The following is a 27,911-nucleotide window of genomic DNA, read 5'->3' as shown; positions in this document are numbered from 1 at the left end:
TTCTTAAATTTACAACTCTGTGTAGGTGTCATTTATAATATTTAGGTAAGATCCTATTTCTACATGAAACAAAAGAGAGTGTTAGTAACACATCGATCCTACAACATGAGAGACACAAGCTCCGTTCAAGTATTAATTTGGATCAGGATGAATGCATGGGAGAACCAACACATATCATTGACTCTGCCCCTTTCCTGTGTGTTGCTCTGAATCCATGCAGAGAGTTTCCATGCATGTTCCAACAGGTGGAATCTATACATTGGAAAACAGAGGATACTGATCATGACCATGCGAGTCTACAAGCATAGGCTCAGAACATAAGTTCCAATGGCCACAGAAGTTGGAGCCAATGGGTGCATCAAGAGTCCTGTCAACCTCTATGCATTCAATTCCATCCCAAACAGATATCCAAAGAAGGATAGAGAGTGTATGAAATGAGCCTTTTTTTAGTGGTGTGCCTAGTTCAACAAGGGGAATGGGGAGGGAAAAAATACATTGAAATTGGGATGTGAGCAGCTTCTGCTATTGAAATACAAGCTAGCTTTGCAAGCTTGAAACCTAGCATGGTGTTGGCCATAAACGCATATTCAATCACAGTTGTAATAATGTGCATGCATAATAAATATTAATGGTCTTTCAACGTTACAATAAGGAACAAGAGATTATTATGAATGTTGCTACAATTGAGGAAATTTGATATGCTTTAAAATAAAAGAGTTCTGCTGAAGTTTCTAATGATTTACAACCAAGAAGATCAACAGTGCACATCAGTTAAGAACATAAGAAGAGCCTGCTGGATCAGGCCAGTGGCCCATCTAGTCCAGCATCCTGTTCTCACAGTGGCCAACCAGGTGCCTGGGGGAAGCCCGCAAGCAGGACCCGAGTGCAAGAACACTCTCCCCTCCTGAGGCTTCCGGCAACTGGTTTTCAGAAGCATGCTGCCTCTGACTAGGGTGGCAGAGCACAGCCATCATGGCTAGTAGCCATTGATAGCCCTGTCCTCCATGAATTGGTCTAATCTTCTTTTAAAGCCATCCAAGCTGGTGGCCATTACTGCATCTTGTAGGAGCAAATTCCATAGTTTAACTATGCGCTGAGTAAAGAAGTACTTCCTTTTGTCTGTCCTGCATCTTCCAACATTCAGCTTCTTTGAATGTCCACGAGTTCTAGTATTATGAGAGAGGGAGAAGAACTTTTCTCTATCCACTTTCTCAATGCCACGCATAATTTTATACACTTCTATCATGTCTCCTCTGACCTGCCTTTTCTCTAAACTAAAAAGCCCCAAATGCTGCATCCTTTCCTCGTAAGGGAGTCGCTCCATCCCCTTGATCATTCTGGTTGCCCTCTTCTGAACCTTTTCCAGTTCTCTTTGCTCTCTGTTCTTAGACCACAAGGGTTTTTTTTGCCCATTAATGAATATGCATAGGATTGTGCTGTAATACAGTAATACCTCGCATTAACGTACTCAATGGGACCAGAGCGAGTACGTAAACCGAAAATGTCCTTAAAGTGAAGCACTACCTTTTAAAACTTTTTTTACCTCTCCTTCATGCGGAGCCTCAAAGCCCTGTGCTAAAGCCTCTGCTGCTGCGCTACTGCGCCTCCCAGCTGATCGCGATCACGCCTCCCAGGCGATTTGCTGTGGCGCAATCGCGTCTATTTCCACCCCCACGTGCTAAAGTCTCTGCTGCTGCGCTGCATTTCTGGAGAAATACAGGCATATGGAGCATGTACGTTATAAAGAGGTGACGTTAAGTGAAGCGACGTTAAGCGGGGTATGCCTGTATACTTTAAGTGAAAATCTACTTTCAGTGAAGCAATTGTCTTCATTTGTACTGCACACAATCACCACTAGATTGCAGCGGCATCATGCCAATAAAACTAGGTTATTGCGATGCGCGCGAACGTTAAGCGGGGTATGGGGACGTATGGAGCATGTACGTTATAGCAAGGCAACGTTAAGTGAAGCAACGTTAAGCAGGGTATGCCTGTATGCTTAATTTCCGACACACTGCCCCATACCATATTAGAAAGTGGCATGAAGATATGAAAGGCAAAAATCTTTAAAAATTAGTTTAAATTCATTTATCTGCCTTAGATCAGATCAGATTATTTGTCCATCTAGCCCAGTATTGTCTGCTCTCTTTCTAGCAGCTCTCCAGATTCCCAGGCAGAGAGGGATTTTTCCCACCACCTGCTACCTAACATTATTAACTGGAGATGCTGGGATTGAACCTGGAATCTTCTGCTTACAAAGCATGGGCTCTAATACTGAGCTCCGGCTCCTCCCCTCCATCTGTGAGACAGCATTTTATGGAAGAGTTTTAAGATTCCAGACTTCCTTACTGTGTGTTACAAGGGGAAGGGGAGTGATTTCCTAAAATATTCTTTAAAAATAAATAAATCCTGGACCTTACTTCTCTAGTTGCTATAAAGCTATGTTTATAGATAGCACCTCGAGCGAGGCCTTCCTCAAAAATTGAGCCAGGCCTTCGATGATATGCTAAGCTTAAACTACTAAAGGCTTTCGAAGGGTGTAGCCTGCTTTGAAGCAAAGAAGGAGCTACAGTGTAGTCAAATAACTTTTACCTGGCAGATCGGCAAAGCTGAAACTCTCTACTTTACTTGTCATGCTCTGAATGCTACCTTTGCTGCAACCCACTAAACCTCTTTTTGCATGGATGCAAGTAAAACAGTTCAGAGGGACTGACCTGTAGTTCTAAATTTTACTTACATTGAAAACAAAGAACTATCTGAATTCTATTTAAAAGCCAGACAAATGCTAACCAATGCTAACCAGAACCAATACTGTCCATAGACATCTGATTATCAGCTATAGCAGTAGCTGAGTGAAAAAAATAAAAGCTATTACCCACTCAGCAGGCAGAGCAATCCAAATAGTGGGAAGCTGGTGGAGGAGGAGCCGGTGGAAAGCTCTGCCGCATCCACTTCCCGCTCAGGAGCCACTGGTCCGGCTGAGTGCCAGCTCTGTCGGGAGCTGCATGCACAAGCAGGAAGGAAGAGCAGGCTCTCACAAATCCTCGCAGGCGTCTTTGCTCTGCAGGGAGTGGAGGGGCCTCCTCTTCACTCTCAGAGTCTGACTGGGGACCCCTGCTCTATCCTGAACATCTTGCAGTGGTGGGGGGTCTGGAGCTGCTTCTGGGGTGGCTCTGCTTGTTCCCTCTCCTATGTCTGCTGTGCCAATCCTCTGCTCCTCAAATTCCTCTGGGGACTCATCTGATGAGGCATGACAGTTCTTGCCCTGAGAACGCAGCCAGAACTTTACCATTGCCACTGTGAGGGAAGAGAGACTCTGTTTGCCATCAGGGGATGTCTGTTCCCACCTGCCTTGCCCCACCCTCCAGCCCTAGGAGTCTTCATAAGGGAGCTGCTTCCAAAAGACTTTCTTGCCTTTTGGATTGAGGAAGAAGTTGCGGGGAGATAAAAGAGATTGTTATTATCAGCTTTGGGGGTTGCTTTTGGATATTTTGGCTTGAGCTTTATTGTTGAGCTTTATGCTTGTTTACATTTTGATGTATATTACATGATTATGTTTATTGTTGTGGTGATTGTTCTTTTTATTATGTATTGTTATGCTACAGTATTTGGGCTGTTTGTTTATTTGAACCGCTTTGAGCACAGACATTTTGTGGAAAATGCGGTATGTAAATAAATTGACTATTGACAAATCGGCCTCCCCAAGAGTAAGCGCTCCCCATAGACGGCCATTACAATTTTTACTGTGTTGCCCTTTTGGCCAGCAGAGTTTCCTGGTGGATCGGGACCTGGAGGAGGGCTCCGAATGCGAGGAAGATCTTGCATAAGTTCTTCCCCGTGGATCCATCCCTACCACACCCCTGGAACACCCCATTTTTGGGGTTCTGCTGGCTGCCCCGGCAGCACTGTGGCTCAGCTGTGGCAGAGGGCTGCTGCCAGCAGAGGCCACTGGCATTGGGAGCCTGCCAGTGCAGTCGGGGGCCTGAGGTATCCAACTCCCCCCAGCCCAGTGAAAAGGTGAGTTGGATTGTGCCCTAAAATGGAAAGAGCTTCGGGAAAGAAATGTCGTAATATATAGGTCATTTAAAACTAAAATCTAATACCTTTACTCCTTGGGCACACTTCTGAATAGATGCTGGGCCAACATTAATTTCTCCAGCAGGTTTAATTTCCTTTCCTTGGCTCAGAGGAGGTTTTTCCACTTGGACAATCCCTTTTTGGATAAGTGTGCCTACATAATAATGAAAATGGGATACGGTCAACTTATAAACCAAATGCTTAAACCCGAACACCCAGTGCACTTTTCAATGTAGAATTTACACAGAAGTAGACCTATAATGTAGTCCTATGGCATTTTCACCTGCACAATATTATTATTATTATTAATTACCCACCCTTTACCCAAGAGTCCCAGGGTGGGTTACAACGGTTTTAAAACACATAATTAAAAACAGTTAAAAGCAATCCAAACAACATCACAGAAAATAGGATTCCCAAGTATCAACCGATATCAACCCCCACACAGCCATGAAGCCATGAGGCTCACTGGGTGACCTTGGGCCAGTCACTGCCTGTCAGCCTCAGAGGAAGGCAATGGTAAACCACCTCTGAATACCGCTTACCATGAAAACCCTATTCATAGGGTCACCATGAGTCGGTATTGACTTGAATGTAGTCCATTTACCATTTATCATATACAGTACACACCAAAAAAATCCCCAGGACAAAAAAACCCCTCAAGAAAACCAAATGAATTTTACATTAGGGGAGCTCTTTTATGCCAGCCGATGTAATATGTTAGGGTAATTTCTTTTTCTATCAAAAATTGACAGTGATGTAGGTTTAAATGCCCAAACAGAATATTCATTTTGAAAACCATAAAAAGAGTCCAATACAAAAATATCCCAAGAAATCTATTGATTTTTGCCACTGGGGTGCTTTTTTATCCCAGCCAATTTTAATGTATTAGGATAAAAAAAAGTCTCATGACGTTTTACCAAGAAAAACTGATCCAGAAAAGGACACATCTGACACTGCAATAGTTTGTTTTCTTTCAAGATACATGGAATGTACCCTTAATATCTATCCATCCATCCATCCATCCATCCATCCATCCATCCCTCCCTCCCTCCCTCCCTCCCTCCCTCCCTCCCTCCCTCCCTCCCTATCCCTATCCCTATCTATCGATCGATCTATCGATCTATCTATATTTCCAAAAAAGGTGTAGGTTAGTGATAAGGGTGTGTGGGTGGTGTTACACCATCACCATTCCCCACCCCCACCCCTCAATGAGGCTTACACATGAGATTGTGCAGCAGTCTCACTTGGTGCACTGCACTCTGGGTCTTCAGGTGCTGTGCTGATTGCATCTTGGAAGTAACTCATAAATCAATTATATTAGTCTAGACAGTGGTTGTGTAATGTGTGAAATATCCAAGAACCCCACTCAGGTGCTCATCAGGTGGTAGTTTACACGGACATGTGTATTGCTGCAATGGACTGGAACCAGGACATTTATGGTTATCAGCTGTTCAGCACAGTCCTGACCACAGGACAGGAAACCACAGTAACACACAACATAGGGTAAGCACAGATTCTACTGTGAACATGCCAGTTGCACCTCCCCATAAGTGTGTTCCTCCCCAAGGCTGCCCCTAAAATTAACTTTCATACTTTTTGAAGATTTAAGATTCGCTTTGAATTCTTCCACCTCAAGGTCTTCCATTGAGTTTATGTCACTCTGGCTTGCAAATCTTGACAAATTGCCCTTGCTAGTGCTCTTGGATGCTTTAGGCTGAGATAATTCTGGTGAGATGTAGGACTGCATGATGTCATCATCTTCCACTTCCTCCTCTGAGCTAAATGGTGAGGTTCTAGGAGGAGGGAAAATCAGTGAGTTCAGTCAGTTTCAATAATAATAACTTACTATTACTAAAGACTGTAAGACCTTGATTTAAATTAAACTGTTGCCAATCATGTTATTGCCTTAGCAGCAATTTCCCTAGGTTCTTCAAATTCTCTCATCAAGGAAGGGCAAAATTGGAAGAAAATTCACACGTCTCTAATGAAGATAATTCTGGGATCAGATACTTACTGTGCTCAACATCACAAGGTAAATGGAGCACCATCATTTTCAACATTAGTTAATCTAGAGTATCACTATTCTCAAGAAGACTGGTTGAAGAACACATATTTCCATTAACCGGAACTCTCTCCAACATGTTTTAAGGTCACTATGGAAGGATCCTCTGCTGAGAAATATTCTGTGCACAGTAAAGAACATGTGAAACTCCATTTTAGGTCCCTCGGATAAAGGTGGATTCTACCCTACCAAACAATCTAGTTGATTTTATCCAGTTCAAAAGGTAAATGGTATCTGCGGTTCAAGGCTATTCTTTTGTGCAGCTGACTATCGCTGGCGTCCATAGAATAAGTATCACTATGCTCTGTCTTTGTTTTTGCCACACAATTGTTATTGGCATCCACAGAATATAAGTATTCATCATGCCTTTAGACAGATTTCCAGCCCTCATGATTGCTGAAATTGTGAAAAATATCTGATGAAGGTGTAATATGTGCCAAGGAATTAGAGATGTGTTTGCAGGACTTCAAGTTAGGTTGAAGGGTCCTGCATACCTCCCTGTCCGTTCCCTATCCCTTTGTTATGCCCCCACGAACAGACTTTCCCTCAGGATTTCAAGCAACTGGCAAATCTCAATCTTCTGTCAAGTGGTATATATACAATTTTACATTTCTTTTTTGCATTATTTAATTAATGTTCAGAATTTGAGGGTTCTAGTGCAGCCACACCCAGCCCGAAGCATAAAACCAAACTGAAGACTTACGTAATACTATGTGGCTTTCTAGGAATTCCAACTCCCAAAACACTTTTCTTGCTTCTGGAAGAAACAATAAAAACAATTTGCAGCTTTTGTTATCCAATATGTTCAATATACTGCAGATATAGTTGCTTTGATCAATTAGTTTTATATTAGTGGTTTATAAATGTCATAAATACATTAAAACAATGTTATGAACACTTTTTCATTGTTCTCCTCCCTGCAGAAGGATGATAGTCTCAATATTCTGCTAAAAGAACATGCTAAATGAAACTTTTGAAGGGTCATAGGAAACAAATGAATATTTCCCTTCGTTTGTTTCTCATTTTATATATTTTTAGTTAAAAGCATTAATAAAATACTTAATATTTTGAAATCCTTAAACGGTGTACAACAATAACATAAAACAATAAACAATCATAAAAACACAGTATTATAAACAAACCAGATAAAAACAGGGATTCAGAATTATCAGGATCCAAATCTTATTGGTCAGGGAAAGCCTGGGCAGAAAGAGAAGTCTTCTCAAGATGTCTGAAGCAACTTATAGATGATGCTTCATGTATGGCAGTGGGAAGGACATTCCACAGTAAGGGACAATGGCAGAAAATGTCCATTTTTGGGACACTGCCCTATGATATTCTATAGAGTGTGGTGCCATGACTAAAATTTCTCCAGATGACATAAGCAATCTTACAGGTTTAAAGAGGGGCAGGTGGTATTTCAGGTAACCTGGCCCTAAATTGTTCGGGGCTTTCTATGTTAGTAACAAGACTTGGATCATGGCTGATCAGCAACCACTGTAGTTCCCTTAGCATAAGTGTAATACCAGTAGGGCCCCACTCATTCTGGACCCCCGCTGAAAAGTGGAACTCACTGAATAGAATGGCACGCGACACCCGAAAACCGCTGTAAAAGCAGAACAAGGGCCGTATGAGTGGGGCTTTAATTTAATTGCGTCTTGTAATGGAAGCCCGGGGGTACCCTCCTAGGAGTCAATTCCCACTCCAGGGCAACTGATCCTGGCAAATATCCTTCTTTGCTAAGGCTGTGCACGCTCACAACAACCTTGCAAGGTAGTCAACTGCCACCACCCTTCTTACTGGTTAGCCACTTTGAGCCGAAGGGGAATCCAGAGCCCAGTCACCCACCAGGGCTTTTACAGGGCAAGAGCCAAGGTACACTCCTTGCTCCTAAAAGCCTCAGGCAAAACACTCCAATTTTACACGGTAGTTGTGGTCGATGGCAAGGACTGAATTCAGGACTGGCCTCCTTGTGAAATGCGAGTAGAAAGGAAGGTGGAAGGCATACAATGATGTGTAGAAAAAAGGAGGGGTGCAAACCCTGAATGCCAAAGGAGGGAGTATCAATATGTTTATTGTATCTTTTCTTAGAAGAAGTAGCTTATAATATAAAATGCCCAACGTGTTTCAGCCCATCAAGGGCTTTCATCAGGGGATGATAGTTGCTAAAAGCTTTATATACAGGTGCGAAATTACTATACTGGAGCAATCAAGTAAATTCCTTTGGCATTCAGGGTTCGCACCCCTCCTTTTTTCTACTCCTCGTGAAATGAACACACACTGGTAATAGAATTAAAGTTTATTAAAGAATAAAAAAGTAGAAGAATAGAAGTACAAAAAGGTAAAAAGGCGTACAAGAGGTGCACAAGGTTTAGCAGCAAAATAATTCCTTAAAGACCACACCCAAAGGGGCAAGGTACAATAGAATACTTAGGAGAGTTCAGTCACAAAACAAAATAACAAAGTCTAACTAGCCTGTTCTATACTTACAGAACTAAGAGACTTGTAGATGAATAGCCTTCTCCCCCTCAGAGAAACATAGGTCAGGATAGCTGATGGTAAGATGGATCCTAACTGGGTCATATCAGGTAGGCATGATGGAACCCCAAAGAGGAACTAAACTTAGATTTCCTTCCCCATACTTATGGCAAAGCCTTAGCAACAGCCGGAGGCAATTCAGGGTTGTTAAAACAAAAAGGGATTGCAAAGAGCTCCAAAAAGACCTCTCCAAACTGAGTGAATGGGTGGGAAAATGGCAAATGCAGTTCAATATAAACAAGTGTAAAATTATGCATATTGGAGCAAAAAATCTTAATTTCACATATACGCTCATGGGGTCTGAACTGGCGGTGACCGAGCAGGAGAGAGACCTCGGGGTTGTAGTGGACAGCACGATGAAAATGTCGACCCAGTGTGCGGCAGCTGTGAAAAAGGCAAATTCCATGCTAGGGATCATTAGGAAAGGTATTGAAAATAAAACAGCCGATATCATAATGCCGTTGTATAAATCTATGGTGCGGCCGCATTTGGAATACTGTGTACAGCTCTGGTCACCTCATCTCAAAAAGGATATTCTAGAGTTGGAAAAGGTTCAGAAGAGGGCAACCAGAATGATCAAGGGGATGGAGCGACTCCCTTACGAGGAAAGGTTGCAGCATTTGGGGCTTTTTAGTTTAGAGAAAAGGCGGGTCAGAGGAGACATGATAGAAGTGTATAAAATTATGCATGGCATTGAGAAAGTGGATAGAGAAAAGTTCTTCTCCCTCTCTCATAATACTAGAACTCGTGGACATTCAAAGAAGCTGAATGTCGGAAGATTCAGGACAGATAAAAGGAAGTACTTCTTTACTCAGTGCATAGTTAAACTATGGAATTTGCTCCCACAAGATGCAGTAATGGCCGCCAGCTTGGATGGCTTTAAAAGAGGATTGGACAAATTCATGGAGGACAGGGCTATCAATGGCTACTAGCCATGATGGCTGTGCTGTGCCACCCTAGTCAGAGGCAGCATGCTTCTGAAAACCAGTTGCTGGAAGCCTCAGATAGGGAGAGTGTTCTTGCACTCGGGTCCTGCTTGCGGGCTTCCCCCAGGCACCTGGTTGGCCACTGTGAGAACAGGATGCTGGACTAGATGGGCTACTGGCCTGATCCAGCAGGCTCTTCTTTTGTTCTTAACCAATCAAGGGCGTCACAATGAGATGAAAAAACTCATGTTTCCTGGCTATACGGCTCATCCTCCCTGAAACTTCCCAAGGTTTATGGCCTTGATGGAACCAGGCACTTTGCTGATAACAAGGTGTTAGCCGGGCCTTGTAATCATCTTCAGCTGAGGCTGTAAAACTGCCAACTCAGGCCTGTGAGCAAAACCAGTTGTTAACCTTTAAGGATCTCAGGCTATCAAAAGAATTATCAAAAGGGGAAAACCCCACAATTCCTTGCTCTGCAGCCATCTTAGTTGCAGGCCTGGGCAAGCTGGCATGACACATCCAATTGAGACCGCCGCATTAGTGAAGTGCCGTAAAGCGAAGTGCCATAAAGCAGGGCCCTACTGTATGTGCACATCTGGGTGCTCCAACACATAGGCCCACAAGGCCACTGACAATAACAAAAACAACCCTAAAAACTCAAAACACCTAAACAAAACTTTACTGAAAGGTTCCTCTTACTTTGGTGTAGATGTGTTTTCAGAGGTGATTGGTCTTTGTACGGATGGGCGTTTGGCAACTGAAGAACGTTTTGCTGGTTTGTGTAACACTGTTGAGAGTGAACCTCCCAAGTGAGCTTCCCTTTGCTTAGCTGTAATGCAATGCAGATTATAATTACTCAAAACATAGATAGTCCAAAAGAAACACTACAGGCTACTGAAAACAAGAAAAAGAGATATAATCTCCATTTTGCAAGGTGAATTGTATCTAATAGGATTATATTCAACATAGTGCTAAGGTGAACAATCTGTTTTGTGCAAGGATTTCTCCTTGTGCAATGGAACATTCTCCCATCCCCTGCCCCCAATCTGTTCTGGGGTTTCCCCAACCCTCTGGAGCAGATTTAAGACAGCATGGGATGTACAGAGGTGGGAGGAGAGGAGGAAATCCTGTTGTGCTAGTGCAACTATTTAGCTGAATACTGCCCAATGTACAGATTATTGCATGGCTTCTTCCTTGATTATCCATCATCATCTCATGAAGATATTTTCAGCAGGCAATTGGCTTTTTTAACTTCTCGTTTCCTTGCATTTTTCTGTCTGTCACTGTTTTTTAATTATTTCATTTTAGGGTGTGTGTGTGTGTTTGCTATTGATTGTTTTCCATTTTCACACTGTAAATCTTGAGTGTGTGGGGTTTTTTTAAAAAACAACCACCACAAAAAGTTGGGGTATAATAATAATGTGCTCACAATAAATGTTAATAACTTTGTTTCCTATATAAATTTCACAAAAGAGACATGACATACATCCTGAGCCAGAAAAATGCCCTCTGGCCCCCAAGCCTGAGCAGGACATTGCATAATGCCACCCTGGGCTCCTACTGGGAGGAAAGTGGGATATAAATCTAATAAATAAATAATGTGTAGCGGCAACATAACACCCAACCTGCCAGTACTAATGTATTACTGTTCAGGTAATCAGTCTGTGAAGTTTCCACCTTTTATTTACAAGAAAGGAGGAGGAGTTACACATGACAAAGCAGCTAAGGACACAGAGGTATCAATTACCAATAAAAGAACATGTAGTCCTTAAAGATAAAAATTGTTAACTAAATCTGTGATTACTGATAATGGTTTACACAGATATCTTGTATCAGAGAATGTGTTCAACATTAGGGCTATAAAGCAGCAATAAAGACTTGCTTAAGGAGATCTGGACAGATTCTAAGAAAGATACAAACTCGTATCTGCTCTTCTTTGATCAGCGTTCCATGTGCCATGGGCCAGTTTTCTGGTCCATACGTTGCCTCCGTTAACTGCCCTCAAGAGCATTGGCACCAAGATGTAAATTGTTCATCAATTAATGGGTTATCACACCTTCTGGAGAAAGATGAAGGCTGGAAAGAAGTCTGCTGCAAGAAGCTCTTTCTAAAACTCTAAAGCTGACTTGCTGCTCGAGTTGCTCTCGAATATGTTGAATGTCTGGAATTTGTTTCATTCTCTCTTCTCTAGCAGATGCAACAGATGTTAAGACCCTGCTGAAATGATCACTTGGGATACCATGAACTCCCTGCAGAAGATGAAACATTGCATTTAATATACAGCAAACGTAATACTTCAAAAGTTAAAAATTACTATTTAAAAAAAACCCAATTCTGCTTCCCATTTTCAGAGAGATATATTTGAAAAGCACACAAATTATCCTTTGGAAGGATGCTGCCTTTGTGTAGACCCTACATGATGAGGATTTGAACTGCTGTGTTCAGTGTCTAAGGGAGGGAAAGAGAGACGGGGAGAGAGAGTGGGGGTGGCTCTGCCCACTTTTTGTTCAAGTCCCTGACAGATACCCTCGATGTAACCTGAGGTAATGCAACCCTCAACAGAAAAAAGATTCCCCACCTCTGGTGTAGGCATTTTGTCTTTTATAAAAGTCACTGCAGGACACAAAGGAAAAATCAGTTTTCCTGTTCACAGGCTTGGCTGTGTGAGGGTGTTTCAAGAGAGATCACATGACTAAGTATTCTACCTGGAAAGGATTGAGATCAGCTTTACTGTGATTGGGCAGATATATTTTACTGAGAAGCAACCAGCACCTGATGTGATTACTCCAAATGCACTGCTAACTCTGGCTGAGATAACAAGTAGTTATTTACTAAAAGATTAAAAAAAAGTTTCAAGTGGTTGAACTTTTTGATGACATATCTTAACTTGGGGAAAACACAAGTATCAAGCAAATTCTTATTCAGTGGCACTGAAGCTATCCTCACCCACATGTGATTTTTCCAAATATATGGAGCATTATTCCCAGTATCTTTATTATCCAAAATCTTATTCTATATTTGGGTTTTTAAAAAATACAAATGAAATTTGCTTTTTATTAAATGATGCTCTATGGATTTTAATCACACTTCTTAAAAATAAGAAATCCATTTTAATTGTATTATTTCTGATAGACAAACTAGAACTTTTGAAGTTTGTCTTCAGAGTCTGCCTGGAAAGTTATTTTAAAATGTGTATATTTTCTTCTTCCTTTAGAGAAAGAAATAGCTTTTTATACTCATAATCTTGCTTCCCTCCTTTAGACCAGTTTTCTTTTGAATGATTAGGATTTAGTTTTTAAGTTTTTAAAGGTTTTTTTAGACATCTGAGATGTCTTGCTCAGTAGGGTAAATTTTTGTGCACTCTTTCTAAACCACTCTCCATATCTGAAATTCTCTTTATAAACTAAACAGATTTTCTCACTCTATTTATTTATCTATTTATTTATTATTTGATTGATATCCCGCCCAACCTCCCAGCAGGAGCCCAGGGCGGCATTACTACCTCCTTCTCAAGATTTGTACTTAATATGCAAAATCCAGGCCAAATTAAGCAAGCTGATGACTCACTGGCCACGTTCACAAGTCATGGTAAGCCATAAACCATGCATAGCGAATTGTGCCCACGTCACTCCTCCTTGCTCACACTGGGAGAGAAACAAACCATGATTCCTGGTTTAGCATTACTTCTACACAAGGGATTAGCGTTACGTCGGCTCCAAAGAAACCAATATGATAGGCCAAGGTTTGTTCTTGGTTTACCAATAGTTTTTTGTTTTGTTTTAGGGAAACAAACCACAATCCCCAATTCAGACGTAACAGAAATCCAAGGATCATGGGTTGTTTTCTCCATACATTAGCAAGGAGGATAAAGGGGGCACAATTCATTCATACACGGTAAGCCATAGTTTATGGCTTATTCTGACATGTGAATACAGCAGCTGATTTCAAGGACATTGGCAAGCATGTGTCTTAACTCTTTTCAACAGAAATGAGTAGAATTTAAAAGTTCTTAACTTCTGTTGTACTGAGTTGCCCTTAACTGTTCCCCTCTGCTCTCTCTCTCAGTAGATCTACATGGAAAGTATGGCAATTTCTCCCCAGTCTGTCTTATGGGGATAAGCAGGGCTTATTCCACCAACTCTGCTGAAAGACCAGCTCTATCAGGCACCTCCTACTCCTGAAGTGTTTCTATGTTGGCTGGTCATTATGACTACTGTTTAAGAATTGGAGCCTGAGTTTCCTTTTTTCCCTTTCCCCTCCCTGCCCCTTTCCCCTTGTGTTTCGTGTTTTTAGATTGTTAGCCTGCGGCAGGGACTGTTCTGTACGAATTGGTTGTGTGTAAAGCCACTCTGAGAACCTTTCTGGCTGAAGAGTGGGGTACAAAGACTCTAAGTAAGTAAATAAATAAATATTTCCCTCAAGGGAAAGTATAACCAACGTGTGTATGTATACATGTGACAACAAATGCAGTAAAGTTAAGGAACAAAGGAAAGAGAGAAGTATATTCCTACCACATACTGAAATACTTTAAAGTGGCCTTACTGATTTAATTCCCAAGGACTCCAACTTCTCTGCCAGGGCCTGCTCCAGAACAACCCTCAGCTCCCTTGTCAAAGAAGAATTGCTCTTCAAAGAATGTATTGGATGGTGCTTATTCTTCCCTGCTTTGGGCTCACGTTTCTCTGTTTCTGAAACAGAAGAGGCATTTTTCTTTACAAGTACTTCACAATATCAATGTAAAAACCTTCTTGAAACGTATTATGTTCATAAGCATAAGCATATTATGAGGTATTTTTGCCTGATTAATTCTGGCTTTTCAATTTGGATAGCATTTAGTCTGACTGTGGAAAATCAAAGCTCTGATCACTGCTTGGCCATCAAGATTACTGGGCAAGTTACAACCTCTCATCTCACATGTTTGTGTGAGGATAAAAATAAAAAACTTTATTTGCTGGGAAGAGTTCCCGGAGTAACACGAACAAGAATCATAGCAATTTATTATGTTCCAGGTATCTGTGCAGGCAAGCCTTGTCTGTCGACCCTACTCCTCCTGAAACACTTCACCAGCATAGGCAAGAAAGGCACTGAAAGAACAGGGGTAGCCAACATGATGCAGCCGGCACATGTGTTGGAATTGCTTTTTAAGATGTTTTTAAAGCTTTTAAAAAAAGACATTTTTAAAGATGTTTTCTTTTAATATATTTTAAAGTTTGTTCTTATGATGTTTTAGAGTGTTTTAGTGTTTTTGTTTGCTGCCCTGGGCTCCTACTGGGAGGAAGGGCAGGATATAAATTTACTACTACTACTACTCCCACTACAACTAATAATAATAATAATAATAGCCAAAGGCAAGGGATGATGGTAGCTGTGTCCAAGAACACCCGGAGGATACCATATTGGCTACCCCTGGTAATAAGTTGGTTACCCCGGTAATAAAGTGAAAAGGTGCAGGCTAAGATGATAACTGGATTTGGTTATGAACTTTCATCTGGGAGGAAGACCCTAAAATTAAACTCTTATGGTCTGGAAACAGCTGTAATAAGCAGGCTCTCCCTTGGCCCTCTCAATTCCACACTATATGAAAATGAAAGTACCTGTATATTCAGAGTTGCACACAATTTTACATCATCATGAGGACAGGAGCTGTGGGAAGGGTGGGAACCAACTTCTCAGGGAGATGGATGGAGGAAGTTATTGGACAAGGGGGATGGCCAAGCGACAGGACAAGATTGCTTTTGGAGAAGTGATGGTGGAAATATTGTGGTGCCTGGTTCTATAGAAATGCCTGTATATGGCTTGGAAACTTTATCTACCTTGCTATAAAACAAGTTTGAAGTCTAGATGACAATGCTTTGGAAAACACATAAATGTGTACATATGTATTCCTAGTAAAGCATTTACCACTGTAGGCCACAGAAGCTTTGATCGGTCCTATCATTACCTTTTTCATCCTCTGGAAGCTCCTCTATGGGCTCCAGCATGTGCACCAAAAGAGCCTGTTCTAATAATGAGGAAACAGAGGAACAGCAGACAGAAAGACAGACAAACAGGGCAGAAGTAGGTCAAGATAAAGCTTCAAAGGGTGAAAATTATGCAGAAGATTACATGGAGTTACTGCATTTGATTATTTATCTTCTGATTCACTAACTTCAAAGCTTAGTAAAATTTACTCATGACATAAGTTTATACAAATTACAATGACATGGTTAGATTAGCATGTGCTATTATCTGCAACTATTGATACATGGAGGGAGTGAAATATTTTCCACCATATTCAGCTGCAGTTGGGTTTCTCAACCTCATCTGCAAGCAGAGCAGATGGAAAATAGGTCTTTAGTATTAGAACAAAGGAGGCCATCACTCTGCACCTACCTGGCACTTTCCCCTCTTACACCCATGTGTGATGATATAGCTCTTAGGTCGTAGGCTTCTGGGCTTCTTCCCTACTTCCACATACTCATCATACATAGGGTAACTCCTGAACCAGAAGTTTTGGAGGGAGGGAGAAAAGTATGTGAAGGCAGTCACTCACTCTAAGTTTAAGCCTCACTAGGAAGTGATCTAACCATTGCAAGGAAGCCAGCAAGAAATCAGAGACTCTCAGATTATCATCCTCCATCTGGCTAATACTACAAGGTCCACAGTGTGACCTGTCACATGTGTTGGGAGAGCCCCATGGTTGTCATGTGACATCTGTGAATGTTCCCTGAGATGCTTGGAGGTTCTCAGCATCACATCCAAGAACGCTCTCATCAACTCCAGCAAATGGCGTTTTAGACCCTTTGGTCTAAATTGTTTGGTCTAAATTGTGAATTGTTTGCAAGGCACTTTGAGGGTAAAGTTGCTTGCCTCTGTAACAATCTTGATGCCCCATCCACATCTACTGTAGTCCCCAATGAGGTGTCCAGTGCAACGTCTGCTGCAACTTCTTGGGAATGGTTTCAGTTGATGTGGCCTGATGATGTGGACAAGGTGCCTGCAACACTGTGTCTAGCAACATGTCCTCTCGACCCTTTCTCGTCTTGGCTTATTAAAGTTTGCCGAGGGGGTTTGGCTGAGTGGTCAGTAAGCTGACGATACCCAGCTCTATTTCTGTCACATCTGAATCAGGAGAGGCCGTACAAGCCCTCGACAGCTGCCTGGACTTGGTGGTGGGCTGGATGAGGGCCAATAAACTGAGTCTGAATCCTAGCAAGACAGAGGCACTGTGGGTTGCTGGTTCCCGAGTACAGATAATTAGTCAGTTGCCTGCTTTGGATGGGGTCATACTCCCTCTGAAAGAGCAGGTCCATAGTCTGGGGATGCTCCTGGATCCATCTTTGTTTCTGGAGGTCCAGCTGACCTCAGTGGCTAGTAGTGCCTTTTACCAGCTTTGGCTGGTAAGACAGCTGCAGCCATTTCTGGACCTAGAAAACCTGACCACTGTTGTCCATGCACTGGTAACCTCCAGGCTGATTACTGTAATGCACTTTATGTGGGGCTACCCTTGAGGTTGTTCTGGAAGCTGCAGCTGATGCAAAATGTGGCTGTGAGACTGCTCACTGGGGCAAGGTATTGCCAACATGTCATGCCGCTGCTGAAAGAATTGCACTGGCTGCCTATTAGCTACTAGGCTAAGTTCAAGGTTCAAGTTTTGGTGTACAAACACCTATACAACTTGGGATCAGGATACCCGAAAGATCATCTTACCCCTTACATACCTAATCAATCACTGCGTTCTGCGGGTGAGGGCCTCCTGCAAATACCATCTTATCAGGAGGTCTGTTCTGCACAACATAGGAAACGGACCTTTAGTGTAGTGGCATCTACCCTTTGGAATTCCCTCCCCTTAAATATTAGACAGGCGCCATCTCTGTTGTCTTTTCGGCGCCTACTGAAGACCTTCCTCTTTCAACAAGCCTTTTAAGTTGAGACCTTATCCCAGTATGCGTCTGTGTTGGAATTGCTTTTTAACATGATTTTAAACCTTCTTTTTAAAAAATAGATGTTTTTAAAATGTTTTTTAAAGATATTTTTAAACTTTTTTTTTAAAAAAAAGTTTTTAAAGATGTTTTCTTTTAATATATTTTAAAGTCTGTTTTTATGATGTTTTAAAGTGTTTTTAGTGCTTTTGTTTGCAGCCATGGGCTCCTACTGGGAGGAAGGGCAGGATATAAATCAAATGATAAATAAATAAATAAATAAAATAGCTCAGGCAGAGAGATGATTAGGCGGTGGGCTTAACACTTTCACTCCATGCCATTGCCGTTACAGCTGCTTCAGGGCATAATTTCTGTCAGGGAAACAGCACGGAAAGAAAGGGTTAACTTAGCAATCTTCCCCCAGGTGCAATCACATACCCTGCCCCACTTCCCAGATCATAGATCTTTCATGTCATGTCTAGTACTGCTGTAGCAGCGCAATCCTATAATGTCTACCCACAAGTGTGTTCCACTGAGTTCTGTGGTACTTACTCCAAGGCAAGTGGATACAAAATTGCAACCTAAGTCCTGCTGATTTCAACAGAAATTAGGCATGACTAATTTTCTCCCAAAAATCTAATTTTCAATTAATTTAATGCACCCAAGATTATGTTTTTATTTCACTTTATCCTGGTATAAGGCATTTTTATTTGAAGTAGTGTTTTACACATAGTGGGCATTTTTATTTTACAGGTTTTCTTACAGTTATTTTTAATGTTGTTATTTATCTGAGCCCTAATCTTGGAATAGGCTAGAAATCTGAAGTTAAACACTGAGATGGATGTGTTTCATTTAACTCAACAGGAGACAAAAAGATCTCCGATCTGCGATAAGTGTTCTACCTAAGCTCAGTTTCCCAAAAAGCAATACAGAATATCAGATGAAAACTCCTTTATTACAAAATAAAGAAAAACTAGAATACTATCTTAAACACATTCACTCAATAATATCATGCCATCTGTTTCAACAGTTTCATTTGAATAAAAATGCATTGTAACTTTACTAGTCATATAGCCTTATCTGCTAGAAATGAGAAGAATTAGGATTTCCCCTTTAGGACATAATTTTGAAAGGCAGGAGGGATGGAACAGGGTAGGAAAAGAGAGAGACAGGGATAGAAAAGATCTGCAGAGATAAATAAAATAGACCAGCAAAATCGTTCAAAATGAGTACCCAAATTGTACCCTGATCCCTTATTGAGAATACTGAAAAAGGGTAATTCTTCTTTGTATATTCAGAAGCATTATCAGAAATACTGAAGCATTATTAGAAATCCTATCAGCTGAACAGAGACAATTTCAAAAAAGAGTATTTGACTCTACAGATACGGATTTACTTCAGGTACAAAGGATATGGACAAGATTACAAAATGATTGCTGAAAGTGTGAAGAACATTCCCTTCACTTTTGACCTTTCAAGTCCAAGTGATACAGTTAGCTGAGCTGGCAACTATGATGTGCTAAGACTGCTGCCACTGGAAGATATTGCATCTATGGGTGTGTTCAGTCATAATGCTGGCCATAAACCATAGTTAAGCAAATGAGTCTGTATGCAAGCTGGGGCATGCAACTTGAGCACTTTGCTTCTCCCTTCCTAGAGCAGGGAAACAAATCATAATATTACATCTGAACCAGTGGTTGAGGTTTGTTTTGGAGAGAGTCAAGATTTGGTTTTGGCTTCCCAACTATGGTATGCATGAGCATAAAAGTAAACCGACCGCTCCATGGTTATTGGGTTGTTTCCACACTCTAGGAAGGGAGGAGCGGAATGCATGAGCTATGTGCACCAGAACACAGCTTGCGTACATGCTAAGTTGCTTAACTATGATTTATGGGCAGTATTACATCTAAACACTCCCAATGTAATCATAAATATATCTGTAAGATTGCACCATTCAGACTACTGAACTGTGATATGAAAGCTGCAGTTGCCATATGATAAATATTTTTATTGGCTTAATTTAAAAACATTTTACCCTGCTTTTTACATCTGGGTCTCAAAACAGCTTAAAAATTAAAACATACACATTTTAAAATACAGATCAAAATATTGAAGAATAAAACATTCGAACAGAATTTATGGTACAAAGGCTTCCAGAAACAATGCTTGTGAATGGGCCCTCAAATCAACATTGTTTTATAGCAACTCTTACAATGTTTTGTTTTTGTAATGAAGAGACCACTTGAGATAAAACAGAACTTAATTAGGTTGTTTGTTATTTTACAATCCAATTATTATGATTTATTCAAGGTCAGCACTCCCATTAGGCGCACTGAGTAGATGCTTCAGCAGCTGTGTTTGGTGTCCTAAATTTTGATAATATAGTATTTTTAATGCCGGGGTTATTTGGTTCCAAATCTGTTAACCGATAAGTTAATTTTATTACAATGGCATTTGACATTCAAAGTTAAAACCTTCCATTTTGACTAGTAATAGAAGCAATTATTGTACCAGAATAAAATGCCTACATGTTACAATTACATCTGTGAATCAAGATACTGACCTTTTTGAGATTGCTTAGGAGCGTTTAATGGAAAAAAACTATTGCTGTTAATTAAATTTAGTTGTTACTTACTGCCATCCTGGAAGATAATACATCGGTAAGGATGCACATGTCTATTACAGAAACTTACCACGTGTGGATGATACACTTGATTTAGGCTGAACAACGTTCTGTGCTGAAGCTTTCACTGAACAGAAAAGGAAAAAGATATAAGCTACAGATCCTTATATTTCTCACTTTCCTCAAAGCAATTAGAAGTACAGGCATTATTTTCTTACTGTATATTTTGGAAGTATTTGTTAGAAAACAATGATTAACATGCAGATAATAGCAAGGTTATTTTAAAGTCTTCTTGTTGGTTGTTACTTACCATCAGACAATCTGATGCTTTCTACTGATTTTTTTGTAGCCAGTTTCTCTATCTGAAATACAGGGAAAGTAAAAAATAGAAACAGATTTAGAAATGAGGTTTTTTTAAACGGCACTAGCTAAAATGCCTGCCATTTTGACACAGTGATGTGGACATGGGTGGTGTTGCTTTGCTTCTAACCTAAGAGCCCCCTATGGCCGGGCACCTAGCACCAAACCCTCTCCATCCACCTTGCTTGGCACACAGAGGCAGTAGCTTGCTTCATGCATGAGTATGCAGCCCAGAAAGAGTTTTTGACACATTCCAGTAATGACAGCTCCAGTGGCTCAATGGATGGAAAGAGAGAGAGAGGTGGGGTGTCTTTATTCCTCCTGTTTAATGGGAGCCCAACCAAGGTAAAAATGGAACACTGGGTGCTTACCGTGAATGGGCCTTTTCTAGCAGAATAAAGTGAGCCAGCCTACTGTGGGTTAACTTTCTCTTCCCACTTTCCCTAGGCAGGATACCATATAAATAATTTTCATCACTTCCTCCATCCTTCCTCGTTTTCTTAAGTTTACTTTCATGTTCGAGCCTAGATGGATGTTCCCCCTAGACCACAGATAACTTATAACAACATACTGTACATATACAAAATATAACACTGAAAACTATATAAGGAACAGAGCCTAAATGTGGCTATAACTTAACTCTATTGAAAGAAGGAGTATCACAGTCCCTCTGTACAGAGACTGATGCATGAGGCTTGTATTGAGTGGTCTGCATGCAGGGTGTGGCCACAGCTGGCTCACTTATTCTGCTAGAAAAGGCCCATTCATAGTAAGTACCCAATGTCCCATTTTCCTAGCAAAATGTTAGCCAGCCTACTGTGGGATGTACCAGAGCCTAGAGTGGGAAACTGAACACTGATCCCTGAGGTGGAGGAACATGATGCAGCACACACCTTTCAAAGGCTGCCTCCGCTGATGCTTTTAGATCCAATTTATGGCATCTTCTAAATGTGGACAAGGAAGCCCATGTAACTGCACTGCAAATGTCCTGAATAGTAGCAATGGCAGCTAACGCTGTTGCCCTTGTGGAATGTACTGTGATTCCCTGAGAAGCCTAAGATGCTGAGTCTGGTATGCCACACTATGCATGCTTAATCCATGTGGTCTGTAGGGGCTTTGCCTTCTGACCTAAGGACCTAGGATGAAACAAAAGGAACAACTAAGCATCTTTCTGAAATGTCTATCCTGTCTATGAAATCCTGTCTATGTCTATGTGCAGAGCTCTACAGACATCTAAATTGTGCCATGTCTGCTCAGAGAAGTGAGAGGGTTGGGGGACAGTCGGAAGGCAGCACTAACTCCTCTGCTCTGTGGAAAACAGAACAGATTTTTTTTAAAAAGTGAAAGACAGCAAGGAGGGAAGAAAAAACTCCTAACATGATCAGTAAGAAAAGCGAAAAAAGAGGAAAAATTAGCTAATGTTTAGCAGTAAAGACGGAGGGTAGGAAAGAATTCTACTTAGCACAAGGCAGAAAATTAAACTGGAGAAAGAGGAAGGATGGAAGAAGTGAAAAAATTAATCATAGAATTTGCTGCCTAGAGCACACGGAAGTAGATAGTTAATCCACAGGAGGATGGCTCACTTTCTGCTAGGAAAAAGGTAATGTCATCAAACCTGTATGGGCAGCAGGAAGGAGGTTGCCTTACTTCTTAGTGCTCATACCAACAATACAATTCTACAAGCTGCTATTTTGTGCCAATGTAAGGGATGTTACAGTTGATGTTACAAAATCAGTCAGTAACATTATGCACTGTTACCCAGTTTGACACACGTTGATCCATTGAACTGGAGGGGGGATTTATCCCCTTTATTTTTCCCCTTATGATATAGGATGACAAAGCAACTCCTTCCTATGCCCCCCCTTCCTTGTCCTGGGTGGTGGCTGTGGGAAGCAATGTACTAGCTAGCAAGCTACCAGGTTGGCTAGCCAGGCAGCAGTGGTGGCTGCTTGGTCTAAGGGCATTTGATGCAGAGATTCCTTAGAACAAGGTGGACACCAGCTGCTGCCTAGCAAACTGCCAATGTAGCTAAGCTAGTACATTACTTCCCTCCCTGAATAAGGGGGGGGGGCGCAATAGGAACGAGCCTTTATGCAAAGTTAGATCATAAGGTAAAAGACAAAAACAAAGCAGAATACATTTCCCTTTCCTTAAAGCATTTTGTTAATTTTCAACCCACTCCACCCCACAAATGGAAAATGTCCTTCCACAATTTTCCCTCTCCAAAAGGGGCTGCAAACTGGGAGAAGACATTCTGTAACAGTCCTAAACACTATCAAAATCTGGATTCTTGTTTGCAAGAGCAAATTTAAAACATCTGGGGTGATAAAATATTATATAGTCACTGAAAATTCTTCTGTATCTTTCATGTTTTTCTAAAAAAAATGAATCCTTTGCTATGCTCTGGGGTTTGAAATGTAACAAAATCATACAAACAGACCTGGTGCTTCTGTGTAGTGATAAGATCTTGCTGCTCTTGAAGCCTCTGTCCTAGCTCTTCTATTCTCTTCTTATAAAAGATGTTGTTTGCATTCACAGTCTCACTACACGTTTTGTACTTCTCAACTTGCGACGTAAGCTGAGTAAATCAAATATGGAAGAATAGATGGAGCTAAATGTGACCTGAAACATCCCAATATTTCACTACTTTTTAAAATAAAGGTAATTGGGTTAATTTCTGTTCTCTTCAATTCAAAATTTCCATCTCAAAAGCTTTTGCTCATATGGGCCAATTCCCTTTCTGTAAGCAATGGAAAACGTCCACCTGCACACACAAGGATAACTTGCTGAAGGTTGCTGTTTTGTTTTGCTTTTAAATTGATACTGCTATCTATTAATTCTTGCTGTTATGATTCTTTCTGCCATTCTTGGAAAATTGGTCTCCTGTGGTAACGTCCCAAGAGCACACAGACTCTTATGACACAGAGAAAAACAGCTGTGTATAACTCTTGATGATGCTATTTCAAAAAGAAAATGAACGATGGGAACTTTGGTGGTGAATCAGCTTCTAGGCTTAACTAAACTATCACTTTATGAAAAAGACCTCACAGAGCTCCCTGTTATACTGGGAGCTAGAAGTAAATTCATTAAGTAACCACCTTGGTACATAACATGTTTGTCTTGCTAAGCGTTTCTAAAACTGTCTCTATCTTCTGAACTTTCCAGCAAGCTGTATGTGAAAGCCATTGTGAAATCCAAAAAACTCCGGGGGGGGGAGTGTCTCCCCAATGAGACGTCTGGTTTTGCTAACTGGAACTTCTCTACATTCCTGGACAAGTGCTAAGATACTAATCCATTTATATTTTAGCACTTGTCCAGGAAGGCAGGGAATCATGTGACCTTGTTTTCTTCACCAAGTCCAACCCTGGAGGAGACTCCTCCCTCAATTCTATCCTGTGGCCATTTTTGAGACAAAGTGCATCTTGAGAAGTATAATTAGAGAAAGAGAAAAGGAGTGAAGGAGTTCGAGCAGGCCAAACTATGGGGTAAGGCAATACTGGCCTTGTGAAGGTGTTAGAAGTAGTGTCAAGCGAGGCCCAAGGCCTGTGTCAGCCATGAAGTTCACTGGGTGACCTTGGGCCAGTCACTGACTCTCAGCCTAACCGACGTTACAGAGTTGTTGTGAGGATTAAATGACAAGGGGAAGAACCATGTATGCCACCTTGAGCTCCCTGGAGAAAAAGGCGGGATATAAATGCAATAAATAAATAAATATTGGTTATGACTGCCACTGGGAAAAAGTTTGATCTTGGATACCTCTGTATGCCAAAACAGAAGGAACTTTCATGGTAACCATTGTCTGGCATTGGACGCATCCAACAATGGGATATGTCATAGCTGCATTCTAATCAGGGAGAAGTAGTGGCTGAACTAGGTAAGGGGTACACGCTGGAGCATCTACCCTTTGCAAAGGCAGCTTCTACTGAGACAAAGGAGTCTTATTTTCTAGTGCCTGAAAAGCATATCAGCTGTGAGCCATGTGGCAGCCTGACATCTCTCTGACACAGAGGCATTTGTGGAGTGAGCTAGACTCTTGGTGACCTGTAATGTGCAATGGCGTTGGTAGATGCTGTGCCTTGTACAATGTGACAATGCATGCCTTAATCCACCTTCCAGAGGTGGCACTGGAGAGTTTTCAGTTTGTTTGAAGGCACTGTGCATTTAATATATTCTGTAAGGCCTCTGCACACCTCTAGCTTCTACCAGGCCTGCTCAGAGGCATAGCCTAGGGCTGAAAGAAGATAGAAGATGCTCCTGGATCCCATGGAATAAGGAATTCACCTTATGAACGAAAGAAGGGTCTGGTCAGAGCATTATTATTAGAGCTGAATGGCCAGAACTTGACAGAATGGACAACGGGAACATACCTTATACTGAGTCAGACCATTGGTCCATCTAGCTCACTATTGTCTATGCTGACTTGCAGTGGCTCTCCAGGATTTCAGGCAGGAGTCTCTCGCAGCCCTACCTGGAGATGCCAGGGATTGAACCTGGGACATTCTACATGCAAGGCAGATGCTCTACCACTGAGCTCTGTTTGCAAAGAGTAATTGGTCTGAGACCTAGATCAATGCCATGTTGTAGGAAGAGAAGGAGCTCCTTAGTGTTAGTGGGAAAGTGAGGATGAGAAACTTTCTTTCCATTAACTTCCTTAGGTTAACTTATCTTAGGATCCAAGCCAATGTCTATTTTTTTATTTAATCACAAACAGGCTTGTTTACCTGGCGTTTTTCATTTTCATGTTCTTCTTTAAGAGCTTGTACTTTAGATCTCCACTCAGTGTCCTATGTAAGACATAACAGATAAAGCTTGGTAATTTGGAAATACGCCTTAATTGTATTTCAATTCATGTATGAAAAAAATATACCTAGCTCATATTATAAATGAATGAAGCACTGAGCTGCTGCACTAGAAAAGCCATGCAAGATGGAGCATAACAAGTGCAATTATGGCATAACATCATAATCTGTTATGTTGCACAGGCATTATAATCTGGACATGATGTGTCAGCACAGCCAAGTGGCAAGGTGAAAAAAATCAATCCATATTCCTTTTAGCAAGAAAGCAAGTTCAACAGGTTTATCTGAAACTGAGAAATATATAGTAATTCAATTTATTTATATGTACAATTTTGCTTCCTTAGATTGTTTTATGCTTGTGTAGCCCAGTTTACACCAGGGACAGTCTGAAAGTGTATGTGGGTAGCCTTAATATGCCTAGAATTTGCCTTTGGACAAAACCTTTTTACCTCTGAGACTGCCACTACTCTGGGGGCACCCAACGTGACTGAGGCACTGTTGCCAAATTGTAGAAAGCCATTATTTCTATGTTCTACTGCATGTTTCACTAAAGTGGAGGGACTTTCAAAAGCAGTTTATGATATGGCATGCGGTGGAGTTGCCACCCAAATGAAAAAATCAAACTTCCCACTGGGCATGCTTAAACACTTCAACACATCTCTCTAGATCCCAGCCCATGAATCTGTTATCCTGCATTCTGCATTTTTGGTACAACAAATAAAATCTAGAGTATTAATGATTAAAGATATCAACGACTCCGAAACAAAAACTGCTTAGCCCTGTGACTGCTTCCTATTTTGAGCAACCAGAGGTGGCAGCTGAAGTATTGACTGTGTACATGTCGATGCACTCTCTTGTATAAACTAGAAATAAGGGAACTAACCTTTGATGCAATGTGCTTGGAAATTGTGTTAAAATCACCTGTTTTTCAAAAATCTGCATTTTCTCCTGCTGATCTATAGCACTCTGATGTTTCTCTTCTGTAAATTCATAGATATCTTTTAATGTACCTAAATTAGATTTCAGATGATTACTGGACATCTTGACTTCTAATAGTTGCTAAGAACAAAAAGGAAAAACAGGAAAAGATAAAATCCAAATATATATTTTAAGAAAGTACTAGAGGATAGGAATTTGAAAAGGTAAAGAAGCTAGTGTATTCTGCTAAAAAATACTTCCAAATAACCACAGTATTTTCTACAATTGACAGACTTAGACTTGCATTAACTTCTGGCCATGGATCAGAATAAAAGAAAATATGGGGATTGGATGATGGAATACATTTATTCCTTACTGTTATACAGTTTGTTTTTCCACCTGCTCCCTCTTTTCATTTCTTTATTTAAAAGCCTTTCCAAACCGCTTAATATTTAAAAGAATTTAAGTGGTAACAATAAAAGTATCAGAGAAACAGAGATATTGAAGTTCAATAACAACAGGGTCCAGTTTTATAGGTACAGGTATGCCTTTACAAGACATCTGAAGCAACTGATGTATGATGCTTCATGGATGGCAGAGAAGCAGTGCATTCTAGAGTCCAGGGACATTGATGGAAAATGCGTTTTCCGGTCACTGCCCCATGATATTTTTAGGGCACAGTACCACGAGTAAAGTTTCTCCAGATGATTCAAGTGATCTTACATGTCTATAGCACACAGGCGGTAACCTAGTCCTATTGTTCATTTTGCTTTTAAATCACCTCCAGAAAACCACACTGAAATGGTCTCAAGCCAAGTTCAGCTCTTTGTAGGTATGAGGCTGCAAATATGGAATGACGACCAGTAGGCCCACACCCTTGATGTACTAGCCCCATATCCTTGGGATACCTAATGCCCATGTGTTGCACATCATGTCTGCATAGCATCCTATGTGTGTATCTGTGATGTCCTTATATGTTGAAAACTGTAAATATGGTAAGTGCGGGTTTATATAGGGATATATGGCAAGTGAATTGAGTAAGAGGGGGGAGTATATGGACTAGAATGCGGGAGGATGTTGGATGATGATTGGCTGAGCGTTTGAGTGGCTGAAGGTATAAATGAGAGGATGACAGTTGGTTTAGGGTTCTGTTTTGTGGGGGAGTTGAGAGGAGAGTGATTGGAAAGAAGTTGAAGTGGGAGGCAGTTGGGATTGAGTTGACAGAGTTCTGAGGGAGGTTTGGATTCTATTAGGCTGATATTTGGACAGAATATATATAACTGGAAACATAAGAGTGACACTATATGAAACCATACGCTTATTATTATTATTATTATTATTATTATTATTATTATTATTATTATTATTATTATTATTATTATTATTATTATTATTATCTTTATTTATACCCCGCCATTTTTCCAAAACTGGAACTCATGGCGGCTTCCAGATAAAAAATACATATAATTAAAAACATACAAAGTCTACATTAAAATAAGATTAAACTATTTCCAATATTAAAACCATACACACATATAGCTAAAAAAGTTCAAACTAGTTTAAAAATGATATAATAGACATTAGCAATGCAGCACCCTTCACGCCCTATCCTTAGCCTTCAATTCCAAAGGCTTGTTGGAATAGGAAGGTCTTTGCTTGTCGGCGGAAGGACTGCAAAGAGGGGGTCATTCTTACCTCCCT

General features: G+C 40.9%; 1 protein-coding gene across 9 annotated transcripts in view; it reads right to left on the bottom strand.

Annotated features, from left to right (window-relative positions):
* The window catches only part of DZIP1 (DAZ interacting zinc finger protein 1), a 71,908-nt gene that overhangs the window by 19,501 nt on the left and 24,496 nt on the right, over nt 1-27,911 (bottom strand). For 6 of the 9 annotated variants that reach the window (XM_061630092.1, XM_061630094.1, XM_061630093.1 and 3 more), the window contains 12 exons: nt 26,214-26,351; nt 25,215-25,277; nt 22,934-23,071; nt 20,444-20,495; nt 20,204-20,260; nt 15,551-15,610; nt 14,152-14,297; nt 11,666-11,858; nt 10,309-10,438; nt 6,846-6,899; nt 5,674-5,873; nt 4,104-4,231 (listed from right to left, as the gene is read on the bottom strand). In XM_061630092.1, coding sequence (XP_061486076.1) covers nt 4,104-4,231; nt 5,674-5,873; nt 6,846-6,899; nt 10,309-10,438; nt 11,666-11,858; nt 14,152-14,297; nt 15,551-15,610; nt 20,204-20,260; nt 20,444-20,495; nt 22,934-23,071; nt 25,215-25,277; nt 26,214-26,351 — 1,359 coding nt within the window. The remainder of the gene's footprint in view (nt 1-4,103; nt 4,232-5,673; nt 5,874-6,845; nt 6,900-10,308; nt 10,439-11,665; nt 11,859-14,151; nt 14,298-15,550; nt 15,611-20,203; nt 20,261-20,443; nt 20,496-22,933; nt 23,072-25,214; nt 25,278-26,213; nt 26,352-27,911) is intronic. The other 3 variants (XM_061630089.1, XM_061630091.1, XM_061630097.1) reach the window with 3 other exon arrangements.

Source organism: Rhineura floridana, chromosome 5 (assembly GCF_030035675.1).
Source record: "Rhineura floridana isolate rRhiFlo1 chromosome 5, rRhiFlo1.hap2, whole genome shotgun sequence".
Taxonomy (NCBI): Eukaryota; Metazoa; Chordata; class Lepidosauria; order Squamata; family Rhineuridae; genus Rhineura; species Rhineura floridana.
The sequence above is the reverse complement of the archived record's forward strand: the minus strand, read 5'-3'. Positions and strand labels throughout refer to the sequence as shown.